This window comes from Lactuca virosa, chromosome 2, assembly GCF_052849685.1.
Source record: "Lactuca virosa cultivar CGN04683 chromosome 2, Lactuca_virosa_CGN04683_v6, whole genome shotgun sequence".
NCBI lineage: Eukaryota > Viridiplantae > Streptophyta > Magnoliopsida > Asterales > Asteraceae > Lactuca > Lactuca virosa.
Window position 1 is genome coordinate 184723295 of NC_136427.1, and position 20925 is coordinate 184744219.

Below are 20925 nucleotides of genomic sequence, written 5' to 3' on the forward strand. Positions count from 1 at the left end.
TTTTGTCTTTTGAAAAACAAATAGTCTTTTCCGCAAATGTCCTTCCTCCCGCAAACATAAAAGGTTAAAACGACCTTTTGCCAAAAAATAAACAGTACCTTATTCTAGATCATGATAATAGTTTCATTTGTGTAGATTTGGGATTGCAACAGTGTACCGAAGCTAGGAAAAACGATGCACCTTTATTAGATATGGCATCATTCATTTGGTAAGAAATGGGAGACATTAGTTTATCTATAGTTTAAAACCATCATGCCTTGAGTGGTTTCTTATAACCTACTAAACTTCTATGTCCACGTATACTTCGGTTGTGAGAGTATTAGATGAAAATACTAAGGAGGACAGGCTTGGTAGGGGAAAAATCATAATGGAAGTCGGAGAGGAAGTAAGAACGATTGAAAATAAAATTCTAAGAACGCTTCTACAGTTTCAGGATGATTTTGTTTGCTTGATTGCAAAATGGTAAAAGGTTTCATGTATTTATAGGCCTAAATAGCTTAACAATATTCACCACAAGTCTACAAAAGCTAGGAATTGTACTAAGTTTGTTTGGAAATGTGGTCTTTCAACAGTTTTACCATGAATTTATTCTTATACAAGATTCCAAGAAAATTCAAATCATTATACAATCTTCTTTAGTAATTTATAAAACAGTGTTCATTTGGGAAAGAAAAAAAAAATACAATCATACAATTATAAGCTCTTCTAACAAAAATAATTTACACTCTGTGAATCCCCATCTACATCTACATATATAATAAGGGATTCTAAATTTACAACACATCAGAGCAACGGATACAGTGTTGATTGATAAGCCTTGATACAAGGCTTTCAGGCTCTGGAACTAAAGAATGTGTTAAACTGTTCCACAAATGAAATGCAAATGACTCATTAACAATCTTTTTATACAAACCATCTTCATCAAATCTTTCAACATCCGTTGTAGGTGCTCTGAAATATCTATTTCATTAACCAAAACCAAAAAACAAGTATCAAACTAAATGTAAAATGAAGAAATATAATAAGTAAACACACACACACATACCTTGTAATATTCTTATGACTTATAGGGAAGAAAGCCGAATAAGGTTGAAGTTTCAGTTCCTTTTGATTCTTCACACGATTTTCTTCATGTAGAAACTTTGTTCTTACTCTGCTTAAAAGATCAGCTCCATTCCACCTTAAGCTGGTTTCATCATAACTTGCATAGAACTCCTTCAAACACTCCATTATAAACATACTGTATACAATAATTTCCAAAACATTATCATTCAAATATAAAAAGTTAAAAACAAAAATACACATTCAGTCAATTGTGACATTTTGTTACCTGTGTTTTTTAAATGCCATCACTGCTCCATTTAAGTGACTTTCTGATGAATCATCTTCAAAGCCCACTGTATTGGATAGAGAATGAAGTGGTTTAAGGACTTTAATGTCAGAATCAAGATAGATCCCACCGTATCTGATAACAACAAAGAAAAAGAAAATCCATTAATGGTGATGAAGAAGCACTAAAAAGAAACAATTGGAGATATGAAAGTTGCTTACTTGTAAAGGGCAGCAAGGCGGATAAGTTCACTGTAATGAGTAGGATAAAACTTTGTCTTTCTCCATTCAAACCAAACAGAAGCGAATTCATGTGTTGGTGTATCTTTCAGCAACTCATCCAGATTTGGCATTGCAACAGCAACCTTGAAACTATAAAAGAATCATACTAATGAGTAGAATTGTATGAGTGTAAGAGAGAGATCAGAAAATGTAATTTAAGTTGATATTTGGCCATGAAAAGTGAGAATTGAGAAGTTACCCGTCTTTTACAAAGCTATCAAAGAAATTGAGCTCTAATGTTTCGGAGAAGACTACAACACAAGCATCTCGATGATGGAAGAGGAGGCCTTCGAGGCTTCTTTGGTGTCGAACACTGAACATCCATGGTGGAGAATTCCATACCATGAATACCCTCATTGAGCACTTTCCTTTTCTAAAGAATGCATCCATGAAGTTGGAGAAAGATAGACGAGGATTCAAACCTGGAAAGTAACCCCATCTCTTCCCATCTGCATAGATTTGACCAGAAAATTCAGATTGTGTTTTGCTATCGCCATTGTCATCCAATGTTCTCCTCTCTGCAGTCTTCAATTCAGCCTTGCTAGCTTTATGAACACTTTCAACCTTCGAATCCTCTCCTTTCGTTTCTTCTGATAGTCCGTTGGTTCCTTTGGATTTGGTATCTGGATTGTCTGGGTTTTTACTGGTGAAAGGTACCTTCTTGAATTCATGAATGATGCGTTTTTGAATCAATTTATCACCTTTGGTGAGACCTGTAACTCCAGCCCCATCAGGATCTTGTAAAAATGGATTGTTTAAAGGATTCAACAACTCCAGATTTGATTTGAACATCCGATCTCGCCTTAAGAAATCGCTCTTCTTTTCAAACCAATCTCCCCAGCCTTCCCTTAATGGCGAAACCCTATGCCCCACTGTCAACAGAAGTGCATCCTCGATCCCCTTCACTTCCGCTACTTTCCTCCTCACATTATCATCCAAAGCAACATCGTCCGAACTAAATGCCAGATTAATGCTGGTTGTACTACTATCCCAATTCGAATCGAAACTAGCATAATCTTCCCACTGATCAATCGACCGCTTATCAAAAGAGCGTCGAATCACGCCCTGAACGTGATCGAAGTAGTATTTTGAAACCCTAGACTGATCATTTTCATCTTCGTCAGCATCTAGATTTCTGAGAATGTCCTCCTCGTCCTGAACCCTAGAATCTGGATCTTCCTGTACGCCATCGTCAAGCTCGTCGATCCGGTCGTCGGAGGAGTTCCTATCATTAGGGTCGGCTTCTTCGAGGAGGGGATCGAAAGTTAGTTCGTTGGAGTTATGGTGTCGGGAATGATGGGAATGGCGATCGGTGCTGAGGCGATTGTAGAGAATAGAAACGGAGAGAAGTAGGAGGAAGGCTGCGATGAAGGCGCAGACATGGGTGCCGTAGCGGGGCCGCCGCCGTGATCGGAGTTTTCTCAACATTTTCTTAAGACGGCGGTGGACCGTGACATTGTCTGAATTTCCGTTAAAAGCTTCGTTTATCTCGTGTTTGATAATATGCCTTACAATTCTTTATCATACTAAAATTGTTTATGCATGCCTTTTGAATATCTCATGACAATGAGTCAATAAATTTACAAAAGTATTTTGCATAAAACAAAGATAAACAATATATATATATATATATATATATATATATATATATATATATATATATATATATATATATATATATATATATATATATACAATATGGGAGTTTCGTGAACAAGCAGAAATAGATAGTGTGACAAAAAAAAAGTATATTGAAGCCATGGTTTATTTTTGTAATTGAGAAGAATGAGGATTGGCTTGGAGTAGTGTCGGCATAGCAATTATCTTATGTAAAATCGTTTGATAATCAAAAACCAAGTTACTCATGATGACAATTGAAATAGCTAACAAAGATAATAAAAAGGAGATTATACTAGGACTTCCCTTTTGACAAGTAAGTTGATCATTTGTTGAGGTGCAAAACAAAACTTGTTATCCGATTTTGGTTGGATCCGATCCGAAATCGGTTTAGCTAAGAAAAGGTTATATAGAAACTATTAGAATAAAATGTCATTTCATTTTGACAAAATTACAAAAATGGTCATGTGGTTTACCAAAAGTCACAAAGTCAGTCCCTGTTAATTTTTTTTTATACAAATGGTCCTTGTGATTTGCAAAACTTGCACAGATGGCCCTTTTTACTAACTCCGTTAGTATTCAGCCGTTAGGGTATGGCTGAAGGATGGGAAGAGGGATCGAACCTGAGACCTCCACCTATTAAATGGCCAAAGCCTTAACCGGTTGGGCTGCATGTATATTTGGTTTATATTTTCCAAATACTAATTTATATAATAAGTAGAACGTTAAAACATAAGCAATAAATAAATTACAAAACATATTTTTTTTAAAAAAACAAAATGTATTTTCGTATTTTAAAAAAAATTACAAACAATCTGTATGCATTTTTATGTATTTATTTTACATAAAAACGTATTTTTTTGTCTTTAAAAAATACGTGTTTGTATAACAAATACATTTTTGTAAAATATATTTTTTTAATGTGTTTGAAATAATAATAATAATTAACACCGGTTTTAGAGCTATCGATCCAAAAGAATTTATACATTTTTTTATGTCATGAATAATGTTAATTATTATTATTTCAAAGACATAAAAAAAAATATTTCACGAAAACGTATTTGTTATACGAAAACGTATTTATTATAAGAAAACGTATTTTTTAAAGATATAAAAAAAATATTTTACGAAGGATAAAAAAAATGTATTTCGTAAAATATACATATTTCGTAAAATAATAATAATAATAATTAACACCGGTTTTAGAACTAGCGATCCAAAAGAATTTATACATTTATTTATGTCATGAGTAGTGTTAATTATTATTATTTCAAAGACATAAAAAAATATATTTTACGAAAACGTATTTGTTATACAAAAACGTATTTTTCAAAGATATAAAAAAATATATTTTACGAAATACGTTTTTATATACGAAAACGTACTTTTTAGAGACATAAAAAAATATATATTTACGAAAACGTATTTTTTAAAGATATAAATATATATATTTTACGAAAAAAAAATTACGAAAGACAAAAAATACATTTTTATGTAAAATAAATACATAAAAATGCATACAAATTGTTTGTAATTTTTTTTATAATACGAAAATACATTTTGTTTTATTAAAAAAAATACGTAAAAAAAATGTGTTTTGTAATTTATTTATTGTTTATGTTTTAACGTTCTACTTATTATATAAATTAGTATTTGGAAAATATAAACAAAATATACATGCAGCCCAACTGGTTAAGACCTTGGCCATTTAATAGGTGGACGTCTCAGTCCTTCACCCACATAATTATTTTTTCAAACAAATTTCAAAAATGGTCCTTGTGGTTTACCATATATAACGAATTTAGTCCCTTTATACCTGAAAAGACGAAAATGTCCTTACCCTAACGGCTGAATACTAACGGAGTTAGTAAAAAGGGCCATCTATGCAAGTTTTGCAAACCACAAGGACCATTTGCATAAAAAAAATTAGCAGGGACTGACTTTGTGACTTTTGGTAAACCACAGGGACCATTTTTGTAATTTTGTCTTTCATTTTTGACAAAACTGCAAAAATGGTCCTGTGGTTTCTCATTTTATGTGGTTACGGTCCAAACGTTTGGAAAGTTGCAGATTTGGTCCTTTTCAACAAGTTTTGTTGTGGTTTTGGTCCCTCATCCGTTAAGTTTAACTGGTTGGCTGTTAACTTCCTTAAAATGACAATTTTACCCCCAGGGACCATTTTCGCAGTTTTGTCTTTTACCATACTATAAGGACCATTTTTGCATACACTCTTTTTTATTTTATTGAAGTATTATATATTAATAGATATTATTTTAATATATAATATTATATATTAATAAATATTGTTTTATTGGATTATCAATTTATTTTAGTTGATTTTTAATATATTTTTTTTGTTGGAGTAATTCTTTTTTATTAAATTATTATATATCAATACATATAGTTTTTAATATATAAATATTTATATCATAATGAATATTATATTATTGGATTATTAATTTTTTTAATTAATTTTTGTATTTTTTTTAAATTATTTTTTATTGGATTATTACTTTTAATTTATTATTTTCTTCATATACTAAATATTGTTTTATTGGATTATTAAATTATTTTAGTTAATTCTGTTTTTTTTTGTCGAAGTAGTTCTTTTTATTGAATTATTATATATCAACACATATAGTTTCTAATATATAATATTTATATCATAATAAATATTATATTATGGGATTATTATATATTACAAACATTATTTTATTGGATTATTAATTTCTTTTAGTTGATTCTTTTTATAATTTCTCTTTTGTTGGATCAATTCTTTTTTATTAGATTATTATATATCAATAAATATTATTTTTAATATATATTATTTATATCATAATAAATAAGTTATTAGATTATTAATTTTTGTAATTTCTTTTTTGTTTTTTTGAATTATTAATTTATTGAATTATTACTTTTAATTTATTAATTTTTTAATATAACAAATATTATCTTATTGGATTATTATTTTATTATTAATGTATACTATTAATTCTTTTTAATTTTATTAGTTTCACCGCAAAGTCACCGAGATACGTAAAAGTGTCGCTTATCATCGTCAAAAATTGGCAGGATTACCTCTAAACTCCTTCATCGGAGGTTCAATAGATACCCTACCATGTTCCACCCAGTGTTGCTGGTAGCCACCTGCAACAACCTCTTCATAATCTATTGGAATCCTTCATATCCCACAAAATGTACAACAAACCCCTATAACAATTATAAGTGGTGGTGGTGACCGAGTGATGGTGGTGGTATTTTCCCTATGGTTTCTCATTATAAGCTACATTAAAGGTGTTTAGCAGTGATCCTAACGATTTCGATGATGAGAGACGATGATTTTACGTATCCCACGACTTTGTGGTGGAACCAATAAAATTAACAAGAACTATTATTATAAATTAAAAATAAATTAATAATCCAATAAAATAATATTTAGTATACGAAGAAACTAATAAATTAAAACTAATAATCCAACAAAATATAGTTAAAAAAAATTACAAAAATTAACTAAAAGAAAATAATAATCCAATAATATAATATTTATTATAATATAAACTTTATATATTAAAAACTATATGTATTGATACATAATAATTCAATAAAAAAGAATTACTTAGACAATTTAAAAAAAAAAGGAATTAACGAAAATAAACTAATAATCAAATAAAACAATATTTAGTATATGAAGAAAATAATAAATTAAAAGTAATAATCCAATAAAAAATAATTAAAAATATTAAAAATATTAACTAAAAGAAATTAATAAACCAATAATATAATATTTATTATGATATAAATATTACATGTTAAAAACTATATGTATTGATATATAATAACTCAATAAAAATAATTACTCCAACAAAAAAAAGTAAAAAAAAATCAACTAAAATAAATTAATAATCCAAAAAAACAATATTTATTAATCTATAATATTATATATTAAAAATAATATTTATTAATATATAATACTTCAATAAAATAAAAAAGAATGTATGCAAAAATGGTCCTTATAGTATGCTAAAAGACAAAACTGCGAAAATGGTCCCTGAGGGTAAAATTGTCATTTTAAAAAAGTTAATAGCCAACCAGTTAAACTTAACGGATAAGGGACCAAAACCACAATAAAACTTGTTGAAAAGGACCAAATCTGCAACTTTTCAAACGTTTGGACCATAACCACATAAAATGAGAAACCACAAGGACCATTTTTGCAGTTTTGTCTTCATTTTTAGTATCCGATCCCATTTTGGTTGATCATATATTTTTTGCTTTATATTGTTAGTATTTGTCATCTATTTAATTGTTAGTATTTAGACAAAATTGTAAATTTGGTCCCTGTGGTATGTCAAAACTAGCACGTTTGGTCCAAAATGGGTTTGGCTTGCAAGGATGGTCCAATAGTTTCATTTTGTTGCAAGTTTAGTCCAATGGCTTAACAGCCGTTACCAAGCTCCCGTTACTTTACCCATGCCCCTCTCACTTAAGGGTATTTTAGTCCATTCATCCCTGTAACCGTTCCTGCTAAAGCTAAATAAAAGCAGTTCGTCTCCTCCTCAATAAAGTAGATCGTCGTTCTTTAACCAAGATCAATAAAATCCCTAGACACAAAATCTGTTGTGTTAGTTAAGTTGCGATTTGGTGAGATTATCGGTGGATGAACATACCAATGTGGCACGTAAGGTTGTTAAACACACACTTCAACCCCAAGGTTGTTTATGGTACGTAATTTTCCCTTTTTCATCTTTTGATTTCTTGAATTTTTTTGACGTAACTCCACCTGAAGTGTTTTTTTACTTGTTTTGAATATGGACACCCAACATTGTTTACCATTAAGTTGTACCATGGAGGTGAGTTCACTAAGTACCCTGATGTTCGTTACATTGACGGAACTGTAAACTATGTTGACATGGTAGACATAGATGAGTTTTCAGTTCATGAGCTCGATGCAATCTTGAAAGGTTTCAGATATGGGGTTCCTCCTGTTATATACTACCATTTTCTTGTGCCTGGTGGAGACTTCCACTTTGGTCTTCGCCCTTTAGGAAATGATGAAGATGTTGCAAACTTTTCCCAATATGTCAGTGAGCATAAAGTGATGAAGGTATACACAGAACATGGTGAAACAAGACTACTCACCTATTTCTTGAATCCTAAACATGTTATCAAGGTTACCCTTGTCCAGTTAGATGAACCACATGAGGATGTACAACATAATGATGAAGCTCCTGTTATGACCTTTTTACCCTTTTACCCTTTTACCCTTTTACCCTGTTATGGATAGCAATGGAAGTGAAAGCCATTTCACAGGTAAGCTGTTATGACCTTTTTACCCTTTTACCCTGTTATGATCCTTTTACCCTTTTACCCTTTTCTATATAGGGAGAGCAACCACAGACATGCTGTTAAACAACCTTTGTGAGGTGTTTAATGGGAAGCTGGTTAATGGGAGAGATAAACCAATTATTAGCTGCTTGGAGTTTATTAGGGAATATATGATGAAGAGGATATGTAATGTCCTTAAGGTGCAACAGAAGTGTGTAGGCCCACTCACCCCAACAGCAACAAAGATCATGGAGAAGAATGAAGCAGCAACTACTCAGTACATTGCAGATTGGTGTGGTGATGAAAAATACCAAGTCAAAGGCCCATGGAATGATCAACATGTTGTTGATATGCATGAAAGGGTATGCAGCTGCATGAAATGGGAATTAACAGGTATCCCTTGCAGACATGTGATTTATGTGTTGTATAACAAAGCAGATCATGGTGAGTGTGTATAAGAGCTCTATACTTATGTCCACAAGGTGCACTGGCTACAAACTTAGAAAACTACATATGGGTACAAGGTGGAACCAATTAAAGGTCGGGCACTGTGGCCTAGAAGTGAGTATCCAATGCAGATCACACCTCCCCCACACCGTAATCAACCTGGGAGACCCAAAAGGAAGAGAAGGCAATCCATGGAGGACATAAGTCAAAGCAAGAGTCAGAGTCAGAGTCAAAGGTCAGATGTTGGTCCCAGTGAGATTCATGATCATGGCCCACATGGTAGTGGGAAACTAACAAGAAAGTTTGTTAGTGTGACATTGTAACATCCCAAAATTCAAGGCCAAAAATTTCATTTTTAGATAAGTTATTATAAAACCAACAGTATAAGAAAACATCCATAATATCATGTCATGTCAAAACCAAAGTAGAAGTAATCAAAACGTGTTATCATAAAACAATATCAGAGTGTAATCCCAAAGATCTCATGTGCGGAAAACCATAGTGTGATGCGCTGCGATCGAGCCGGCTCCTTTCCTTGAAAACGAACTACCTGAAACCAAAACTGAAAACCGTAAGCACGAAGCTTAGTGAGTTCCCCCATCATACCACATACCATATAACCACATAATGCCTAGCATATATGGGTGCCGGCCTCCCCTTCGGTATCTTTCAACTGGTAACTGCCTAGCATATCTGGGTGTTGGCCTCCCCTTCGGTATCTTTCAACCGGTAACTGCCTAGCACATCTGGGTGTTGGCCCCCCCTTCGGTATATTTCAACCGGTAACTGCCTAGCATATCTGGGTGCTGGCCTCCCCTTCGGTATCTTTCAACCGGTAACTGCCTAGCATATCTGGGTGCTGGCCTCCCCTTCGGTATCTTTCAACCTGTAACCGAGGACTATTTCACCCCTACCACTATCACATAATAACATAGCATAACATACATGAATATATTGTCAGGCATATCTGGGTGCCCGACCTACCCCTTCGGTATCTTTCAACCGGTATCCGGGGACTATTTCACCCCCTACTACTACCACATAATAACATATCATGATCATACTGCTAGGCATGCATGGGTACTATCTACCCCTTCGGTATCTTTCAACCGGTAACTAGGGGCTATATCACCCCTACCACTACTAACACATATGTCATAGCATCCTAGCACATAAAGCATATCATATAACAACACACCAGATAATTATCACAAAGACAATCATCTAACAAACAATTCCTACTAGTGGGCCGGCATTGTGGCCGTAGACCCACTCCTACTGGAAGGTAACTCACCTCACACTGCTGAAGTTCCGTAGACACAATCCCACACTGCTGAAGTCCCGCAGACTCAACCCCAACTGCTGGATGACAGATTTTCGAACTGTCAATAACAAACATCACCCAATTAATAATTGGGTTCCACTACATAATCATAAGTACGTTCTTGGGTCATTACTACATTACCCCATGCTTGGCTTTATTCAAGCCCAAGGCCCAATCCATAGGCCCAAAAGTCAACTATGAGTCAAAGCCCAACATATGGCCCAATTTTCCAAATTGGGCCCAAACCTTTACATGGTCTCACTCTAAGGCCCAACCATTTATTCTAGTCCAACATTTAGTATTCTAATGGCCCGATATCATATAATCATTAAGGCCCAAACTATGGCCCATCTATGGACCAATTTTCCAAATTGGGCCCAACTCCACATATGGGCCTTACCTCAAATCCCATTAATTATTCTAGTCCATTTGCTTGATCTTGGATGGTCCATTAATAACCCAATCATCAAGGCCCAATAGAAGGCCCAACAATAAACCCAAGTGAAATTAGGGTTTCTCATAAAATGATGATTAGGGTTAAGTTTCCTACTTAACCCATTAAGGACTTAATCCATTAAGTCCAATGTTGACTTGGGTTGATTGCAAATTATTATTAATTAATATTCTAAGTTCATTAATTAATGCCGATGCGATCCCGATAAATCCCAAATTAGGGTTTCATGGCATTAGGGTTTTCCAAACCCTAATTAGGGTTTCCAACCCATCTTAGCCCAATAGGCCCGTTAGCTAAGTCCTTAGATCCATTAGGGTCCATTAAGCCCGTTAGACACATGTTTGGGCTTTAATGTCAATTAGGGCTTCATTGGGCCCATTAGGGCTTACAAGGCCCATTAGGGTTTTAGTCCCTTGTCCAAACATCCCAACCGAATCACAACACAACTAAGCACACCGCCACCCGACACGGCAGCCGGTGGCGGCAGGAGGCGGCAGCCACCACCCTAAGGTGGTGGTTTTCAAGTTCTTTTCATTATTCCATTTTTTTTGTTACAATTACAATGAAAATACCAAAGTAACACACCCAGTAACTAAGTTAAACATACACACACATAACCACCTTGGTTGTCGGCGGTGGTGAGTGGCGGCAGCCACCATGGCTGGCGGCCATGGTGGTTAACTCCTTAATTTCCGGCCAAACACACACACTCAAACATTAGGCTTGAAGCAGCAATACACGAACATCACAATAAAATCACGAAACACACCCACACAACTCACAGCCGCCTCCTCGGTGGCCGGTGGTGTCAAGACACGTCAGTGGGGGCGGCGGCAGGCGGCTGATTCACGATGGCAGCGGCGGCAGGTCGTAGCTGACGATGGGATCGAGGAAGAGACGAAGAGGGTGGCGACGGCGATGGCAAGCCCCTGACGACAGCAGCCGCAGCAGGAGAAGGAGGCGCCTTCTCGCATCCTCGTCGGCGACTGGAGTAGCAACGACGGTTCTCGGTGTCTCCGGCTTCAACAACAACTGCGCAAGGCAGCAGTAGCCTCGGTGACTCGACTGCTCTCGGTGGCTCGACTGGTCTCGGTGGTGATGTCACGACTACTGGTGGCGCCGACAATGGAAGGGAGGTATATGGGTGGGTGACGGCTGCATCCTTAGCTAGGGTTAGGGTTTTGTGGCAACTGGCACATGCTAAGGCTTTATACCCGTGCCCTTCAAATTTAATGCCATAATGTCAAGATCAGTCCCTCTTCATAAAATTCTTTTCGAACCAAGGCCCCTAATTTACCTTTTCTACCCCAGCTTCGGAAATTCCCTTCAAATTTGATACCTGATTTACCAAACAGCCCCTAGGCCTCCAAAATCTCTTCAATGAAGTCCCAATAATTACCGTTTAGTCCCTGCCTTTCATAATACTTATAAATTAAATCCAAATTTTACACTTTTAACCTCCATCTTCTAAGCTTGTGACAATTAGCTCCTCGAGACCATCCTTTGATATATAATTATTTATTTTAGGGCTACCATTTGTTCATTAATTTATTTATTTATCTAATAAATAAACAGGGTGTTACAACTCTCCCCCACTTAAATTAGATTTCGTCCTCGAAATCATTCCTTACCATTCCTTACTCGCCCAACCACTCTAGTAGCATGGTCACCAACCTGGGTACGCCCTAGCCTTCCCAGGGTAGCCATGACCAATCCTCATAAAGCCCTAAAATCCGTAGGTGCCAAATTCCTTGCAACAAGACCACATGTACTCTGTCCGAAACAGGGTATATTCTGCTGTCTCGAGATGGTCTGAATCCCTGACAGACCACTCATACTAAATCATTATCGTTGATTCTAGCATGTTTATCCCTCAACTGACTACTCAACTTCTGATAGCTCGATGTTCCCACTATAAAACAGGGTCACAAACCCAATTATCCTTGCAGACCACTAATACTTGGCCAAGGCTCAGCTAATCCCGCTGTGATTGACATGTCACTCCCCAATAAACCAGCTATTTCGTCCGTATTTGCAACCCAAAACACAAATACTAATACCGCTCAAACGCTGAAACTGTCGAAACACTGATCTACCTGAAGCAGTAGGTTACCACCTGGCTGCTTTCCAAAATCTACCGAGACCTCCCTGGTCTCAACTCGTTCGCCAACCATCCGAAATACCGGTTCCGGCCCGGCTGCGGAGCCAAATGACTCCCTAATTAGTCGCCTCACACGACTTATGAACGAAATCCTTCTCTGGAACTAGTTGTCAATAGTTATCATGCCACAGCGACTCTAACAACTTCCTGATCTACCCGATCGGGTCCATGCGTCGAATCCTGTCATCATCAAATCCAAGACTAAAAGTAATTGCTACCTAACCAATGGTAGCCTTATATCACAAACGACCTTAAGCACTCCATTGCTTCCCTGATCTCATAACTATAGTGACGTCCCTACAGTCTCATTACTGACTTAACCAAATCTAATCCATTTGGGTAAATCCGAAATCCACTCCGTGGATTTCCATATCCTCAATGCTGCACCCGAACTGGTGGGTACTACTGTTCCTTCCGCGTCCTTACAACACGCTCATGCCATCTACCAACCTAGTGAATGCTACGGCTACACCCGCAGTCTCACGACACTCTATCACTATCGGACCGCTAGTGAATGCTACGGCTACCCCCGTAGTCTTACAACACTTCCCATACTATCTGACTGCTAGTGAATGCTACGGCTACCCCCGTAGTCTTATAACACTTTCCAAACTATCTGACTGCTAGTGAATGCTACGGCTACCCCCGTAGTCTTACATCACTTTCCAAACTATCTGACTGCTAGTGAATGCTACGGCTACCCCCGTAGTCTTACAACACTTTCCAAACTATCTGACTGCTAGTGAATGCTACGGCTACCCCCATAGTCTTACAACACTTTCCATACCGGGTCGAACACGCACTCGACCTAACACACAACTGAACTTGAGTCCTAACTGGAGCTCTACCCTGGTTCCCGAAACCTGCTGTTTGAGAGTCTCGAAGGTTGTCTGCTGCTCAGGCCCTCAACGAAAAGGTCACCGATTTCTTGGTCAGTCGGGTCAAAGGAACTGTAATCTCGGAGAAGTCCCGTATAAATCTCCGGTAATAATACGCTATACCAGGAAACTCCGAATCTCGGTTGGAGACCTCGGAATCTCCCACTGCATCACGGCCATTATCTTGGCTGGATCGACCAGAATACCCTTCTGGTTGACAAGGTGCCCAAGAGATTGCACCTCGCGCAACCAGAACTCACATTTGGAGAACTTTACAAAAAGTCTCTCCCCCACTTAGATTCGACTAAGTCTTCACTGCACGCGAGGATTGCAGGATTCCCAATCCGTCTCGCTTTCTAATATCCCACTGATGACAACCTGTGCTTACCAATGCTAGCGATTAATCATCGGTTATACCTTGGGATCGTCCATCCTCTGAAATCATGAAGAGTACTCTTGAATCTGGTACAGTCTGACACCTCAGACCATCTCCCATGTTGTTCACTGAAGACCTTAATCTTCACTCTAGCTGACGAATCCTCGTTCCTACTTCCAATCTTGCAGCGCCATTGAACTCTAACCGAACATAGCCCACACGAGAAATGCAATTCTCTTGAACATCCAATGACCGAACACCCATGCGCCCAACACCCGCAACTGACTCCACTATCTTCATGCTACCAGTCCTGTCCTAGCAACGGTAGTGCCTTGAACTCCGAAGTTCATCCATAGACAATTACCGACCATACCTAAACAATGATAGAACCCCTGAACGCTGACTTCACTGGAGAACTATCACTCTAACCCTGACCGAGTATTCACTAAATAATACTCCTGCATAGATCCCGACAAAGATCCGAAATGATAACGGTACGCGTGGAACCCACTCCGCAAGATGCGTCCCTCTATGGGTTCATCAAGGACCTTTCAGCATGCAGGATGGCATATACGATCCTTGATAACCAAACACTAGCAGAAAACCGACCCGAGATCTGACCTATCTAAACGCACTCATAACTCCAACGCGATACGTACCCCCAACATCCATCCGTTAGCAGTAGAAGATGACATACCCGCAACATCTGGTGGAATACTGATCACCTTCAACTGTCATGATCAACCCTGCCACACCTGTAGCAGTCTAAACCCTTGGAGTGACAAACTCCCTCGTGCACTTTCTCGTACGCGTTGCACTGACTCCGACCCTGCTGGCCCTTCACCCGATGATCGGAGGTCACGGGTCTCTCCCCGAGACCCTCTATTATACTCGCCTGGCACGACCCTCTCTTCCCATGGCACTCCAAACCAATCTCGCATCTACAAACTCTTGGAAGTCATATCCTTCAGAGTCTGACACCCTGTCACGCTCGCTAGCTCACTTGCCCATGGCTAAGCTGCAACAACTGGAACATCCTCTGTCCCCAAATCGGGTCACTAACTCTTCCCCGAAGCTTCTCAGATTCTTCAAGACTCTCACTGATTCGAGTATGGATCCTGTGCTTTCAGTAGTACGGGCCCAATACTACCTTCCACACCTATCCATACTTCCCTCAGCAATCCTCCTGAATCCTCCAAGTCACTTCCTCAAACTGGTACACCCAAGTCTCACTGATCCTCACTACTAACCCACTGAAACGTATCCTAGGCTTTCCTAGGTTCCCGAACTCAACCAGTCCTCAGCTGCTGAAAGATTCCCAGTAATGTTAATTAGCTACCTGATGAATATAGCCACATGCAACAGAGATCGGGTAATCCTTCGAGTAAGAGACCCATCCCTAGAACGGTTGGACTCAGATAAGAGCTGCACAATAGGGTCAAGTCCATCACTCTGAGATTACCCGGCCTGTGTCCCATGTGGCTTAGCATATTCACTTAATAGCTAACTCACATCACAAAGAGTCCCACAAAGCACAAAGCAAACAACATTCAGACAATGGAAAAGCTAACCATCATAATCCAATCAAAACTTTCTATCCTCTAATCAGGAATCTGTACATGCAACTCAAAGGCTCATACAATCAGGCATAACCTAAACAGGCTATCCTATTACTGACTGATCAGTACTAGCATGCAAGTCTACAAGCACATTCAATAGGCATATAAGGCATCCTCCTAGATCCTTAGCCCTAATCTAGCATGAAATTCTCATAATCATATCATATCATACCATAACATAACATGTATGGGTATCTTGGGGAAAACTTACTTGAGCTCGGCTGATTGCACGCATCACACACTTTGTTCTTCTCAAAGTTCTTTTCTCTTTTCAGATTCTTTTCAAACTCATTTTTATAAAATGGTTTTACTTTTGAAACTTTTCATACCAAGCCCTTAGTTTGAGTTCAGACACACCCGAGAGTATGTCCGAATCCCTCAAACCAAGGCTCTGATACCAACTTGTAACATCCCAAAATTCAAGGCCAAAAATTTCATTTTTAGATAAGTTATTATAAAACCAACAGTATAAGAAAACATCCATAATATCATGTCATGTCAAAACCAAAGTAAAAGTAATCAAAACGTGTTATCATAAAACAATATTAGAGTGTAATCCTAAAGATCTCATGTGCGGAAAACCATAGTGTGATGCGCTGCGATCGAGCCGGCTCCTTTACTTGAAAACGAACTACCTGAAACCAAAACTAAAAACCGTAAGCAAGAAGCTTAGTGAGTTCCCCCATCATACCACATACCATATAACCACATAATGCCTAGCATATATGGGTGCTGGCCTCCCCTTCGGTATCTTTCAACTGGTAACTGCCTATCATATCTGGGTGCTGGCCTCCCCTTCGGTATCTTTCAACCGGTAACTGCCTAGCACATCTGGGTGTTGGCCCCCCCTTCGGTATATTTCAATCGGTAAATGCCTAGCATATCTGGGTGCTGGCCTCCCCTTCGGTATCTTTCAACCGGTAACTGCCTAGCATATCTGGGTGCTGGCCTCCCCTTCGGTATCTTTCAACCGGTAAATGCCTAGCATATCTGGTTGCTGGCCTCCCCTTCGGTATCTTTCAACCGGTAACCGAGGACTATTTCACCCCTACCACTATCACATAATAACATACCATAACATACATGAATATATTGTCAGGCATATCTGGGTGCCCGACCTACCCCTTCGGTATCTTTCAACCGGTATCCGGGGACTATTTCACCCCCTACTACTACCACATAATAACATATCATGATCATACTGCTAGGCATGCATGGGTACTATCTACCCCTTCGGTATCTTTCAACCGATGTGATCCCGATAAATCCCAAATTAGGGTTTCATGGCATTAGGGTTTTCCAAACCCTAATTAGGGTTTCCAACCCATCTTAGCCCAATAGGCCCGTTAGCTAAGTCCTTAGATCCATTAGGGTCCATTAAGCCCGTTAGACACATGTTTGGGCTTTAATGTCAATTAGGGCTTCATTGGGCCCATTAGGGCTTACAAGGCCCATTAGGGTTTTAGTCCCTTGTCCAAACATCCCAACCGAATCACAACACAACTAAGCACACCGCCACCCGACACGGCGGCTGGTGGCGGCAGCCACCACCCTAAGGTGGTGGTTTTCAAGTTCTTTTCATTATTCCATTTTTTTTGTTACAATTACAATGAAAATACCAAAGTAACACACCCAGTAACTAAGTTAAACATACACACACATAACCACCTTGGTTGCCGGCGGTGGTGAGTGGCGGCAGCCACCATGGCTGGTGGCCATGGTGGTTAACTCCTTAATTTCCGGCCAAACACACACACTCAAACATTAGGCTTGAAGCAGCAATACACGAACATCACAATAAAATCACGAAACACACCCACACAACTCACAGCCGCCTCCTCGGTGGCCGGTGGTGTCAAGACACGTCAGTGGGGGGGGGGGGGGGGGGGGGGGGGCGGCAGGCGGGTGATTCACGATGGCAGCGGCGGCAGGTCGTAGCTGACGATGGGGTCGAGGAAGAGATGAAGAGGGTGGCGACGGAGATGGCAAGCCCCGACGACAGCAGCCGCAGCAGGAGAAGGAGGCGCCTTCTCTCGTCCTCGTCGGCGACTGGAGTAGCAACGACGCTTCTCGGTGTCTCCGGCTTCAACAACAACTGCGCAAGGCAGCAGCAGCCTCGGTGAGTCGACTGCTCTCGGTGGCTCGACTGGTCTCGGTGGTGATGTCACGACTACTGGTGGCGCCGACAATGAAAGGGAGGTATAAGGGTGGGTGACGGCTGCATCCTTAGCTAGGGTTAGGGTTTTGTGGCAACTGGCACATGCTAAGGCTTTATACCCGTGCCCTTCAAATTTAATGCCATAATGTCAAGATCAGTCCCTCTTCATAAAATTCTTTTCGAACCAAGGCCCCTAATTTACCTTTTCTACCCCAGCTTCGGAAATTCCCTTCAAATTTGATACCTGATTTACCAAACAGCCCCTAGGCTGATGGGTTTTGCGCATTCTAACACTCCTAAGTGTACATGCAACCCTAAATACCTTGGATCTATGTTTTCTCTGATATACATGCAATTATGAACTTTCCAAGGTATTACCCTATCTAGCATACAATACTTGATACTTGGGTAATCAAATGGATAGAATACATACCTTTGTTTGATGTAGCTTGTCTCCATGAAGCTTGAGTGCCTAGTGCCCCAAGTGTGACACCTCAAATGGTTCACACAACACCAAATGCACATGGAATGACTTGAGAGAAATGGAACACTCCTTGAAATCGTCTAGCCCTCATATTCACACATTAGTGCACAATTTCTTGAGCCACGAGATTCTTTTATATGATGGCTATTAGGGTTACACCATGTAACTCATAACTTTACCCATTCCTTATGCTCCATGGATTTTAACCTCCATGGAGTATCCATGGGTCACCCCATGGACTTAGTCCAACATAAGGAATCTTGGATCACAAGCCCACATATATAAGAATGAATGATTTACACAATCAACCCATATATTTAATTAGTCTCTTTTTGATCACTTAATTAATTCCAAATTAATTCTTGATCAATACTAATTAAATAACCTTATTAATATATTAGAACTTATAATATATTAACCAGCCTTAAGTGTTATTTCTCTCATTATAGTATATCCAAATGCATGATGCCATGCAACCCAAATGGACCATGTCGGGTCGGGTCAAGTCTTACCAATTATAGTTATGGACTTAGACATTAATCCAACAGTCTCCCACTTGGATAAGTCTAAAACTATTATTGCGTATGACTTCAGGAACCGATCAGCAATCGTAACTCTCAAAAGCTTCTGTCGAACTATGACCTTGTCGATGAACTCTGACCTTTGTCAATGACTTGTCCATTAGATAAGGGATCATATATTCCTCCATTCTAGATATCTTATGGACTGAGACATGGATTATCAATCATTCTCTCTGTCCATTTGTTGTTTCCCGATTTCCGATTCATGATGACTGACTGATTGAACAAATCAAATCAGTCCTGGCTTGGCCAAGCACTCACATGTATCATCTTTAAATCATCGAGGGGCCCACAGATATCGCTTTTATCCCGAAGGTAAAAGGAATGGATAAACTTCGACTCATATGGCTTGTTCTACTACTTGTTGAATCATACACAAAGGCACGTTTTATAACATCGAGTTACCGAATGCGTTTTCGTGCAATCAATGTACAACCAACTCATAGTAACAACTCATATCTCTAGGTTTTAAGAATATAAGATATTATCGTCTCATGATCACTCGTGATAAAATCCATGAAGTGATTCAAATGAGCGTGGGTTGAATCCAATACTCAGAACTTATGAGCACTCATGAGTGTTGTAGCACCACTTTGTCCACCAACTTGGACCTCTACAAACCAACCCATGACATTCTTGATTCATATCTACTTCCAACATATGACCGACTGTGGATGGTTTGAATAACTTAATCATTCAGGAAGAGCGACTTAGTTATTCTGGAAGTCAAAACATGCAAAGTGAAACACAAGAATAAATGAATCAAATATGGTATCAAACCCTATGAATATAAATAAACACTTTTATTTATCACCATACTCATTACTCATTATTCACTGTTTCGGTTTTATCTACTTTTTACTTGAATTAAAAACACTAGTTGTCCCATGCTCTAAGCATGTACACTATGTTTTTCTTAAACAATAGCTTTGCCATACACCAAGTATGCACTCTATGTTTGTCTATGATCCTTACTTTGTGAAATAAACCAATTGAACATAATTTCAATGATTCTAATTTCACACTCCCAAATCCTTATCGAAAAATGTGAGAATTTCAAATTCCTATCATTTATCGAAATCTGTTTAGATTTTACACTTATATGCACTGACCCTCCTGTAATGAATATGTGCAAAGTCACAAAGACTTGTCAACAGTCATTATAGGGTATTCCAATGGAGATCAACTCCATGGAAACTAAGTCTCATATTCAAAGTACATTGCTTTGGACATGCTTCTTGCATTAAGTTTTCTAATCTTACACAGATAACTTCCACCTATGGAGACAACTCCATATTCTCATTTTGACTATCACTTCTGAATAAGAGATGCCTCTTTTCAGAAAATGTCAATATGGTCCTTCCAAAATTAGCACTATACTTCCAACTGTCCCTGAGCAACCAATCTTTGGTAAACCTCAGATTGTCTTCGACAATTGCTTAATCATTTTAGTCATATCCAATTCTAGACCTTTTCCCTTCTTAATGCCTCTGGGCATTTGGAAAAATTTAGAAATGACAAATATTATAGCACATGCAATCGATCCTGTACCCAAAGCAAATGGTACACGATTCATGATGTCTCACATAAAGACATGATTCTAGACCAGTCTTTTGCTACAATATTTTTATTTGTCATGTTTTCAAAATTTGACTATGAAGAGGGATGCCGTAATCATAATCGAATTTTGAGAACGAAATATATAGAATTTCCTTAAGTTGAACCAATCCAACATGAAATTCATATATATATTCTTGACTAAAGATGATTAAGGTCTCAATCTAAGCCTTTAGAACTGAAATGAAGTATATCATCTCCCTTAATTATAGCAAATCAACTTTTTCAATCCCTGCAGCCTCACGAATTGAAACTTTTGTTATCTATAATTAA

At 38.3% G+C, this 20925-nt stretch overlaps 1 protein-coding gene across 1 annotated transcript; it reads right to left on the reverse strand.

Moving 5' to 3' along the window:
• Positions 1–669: 669 nt before the first annotated feature.
• On the reverse strand, positions 670–3144 carry LOC145159820 (alpha 1,4-glycosyltransferase family protein). The gene is made up of 5 exons (XM_079078862.1): positions 1811–3144; positions 1552–1701; positions 1331–1465; positions 1046–1240; positions 670–960 (listed from the first exon to the last, which is right to left on the reverse strand). Exons 1-5 carry the CDS (start codon positions 3037–3039, stop codon positions 774–776), a joined length of 1896 nt encoding a protein of 631 aa, XP_078934988.1. The 5' UTR covers positions 3040–3144; the 3' UTR covers positions 670–773.
• Positions 3145–20925: the final 17781 nt, after the last annotated feature.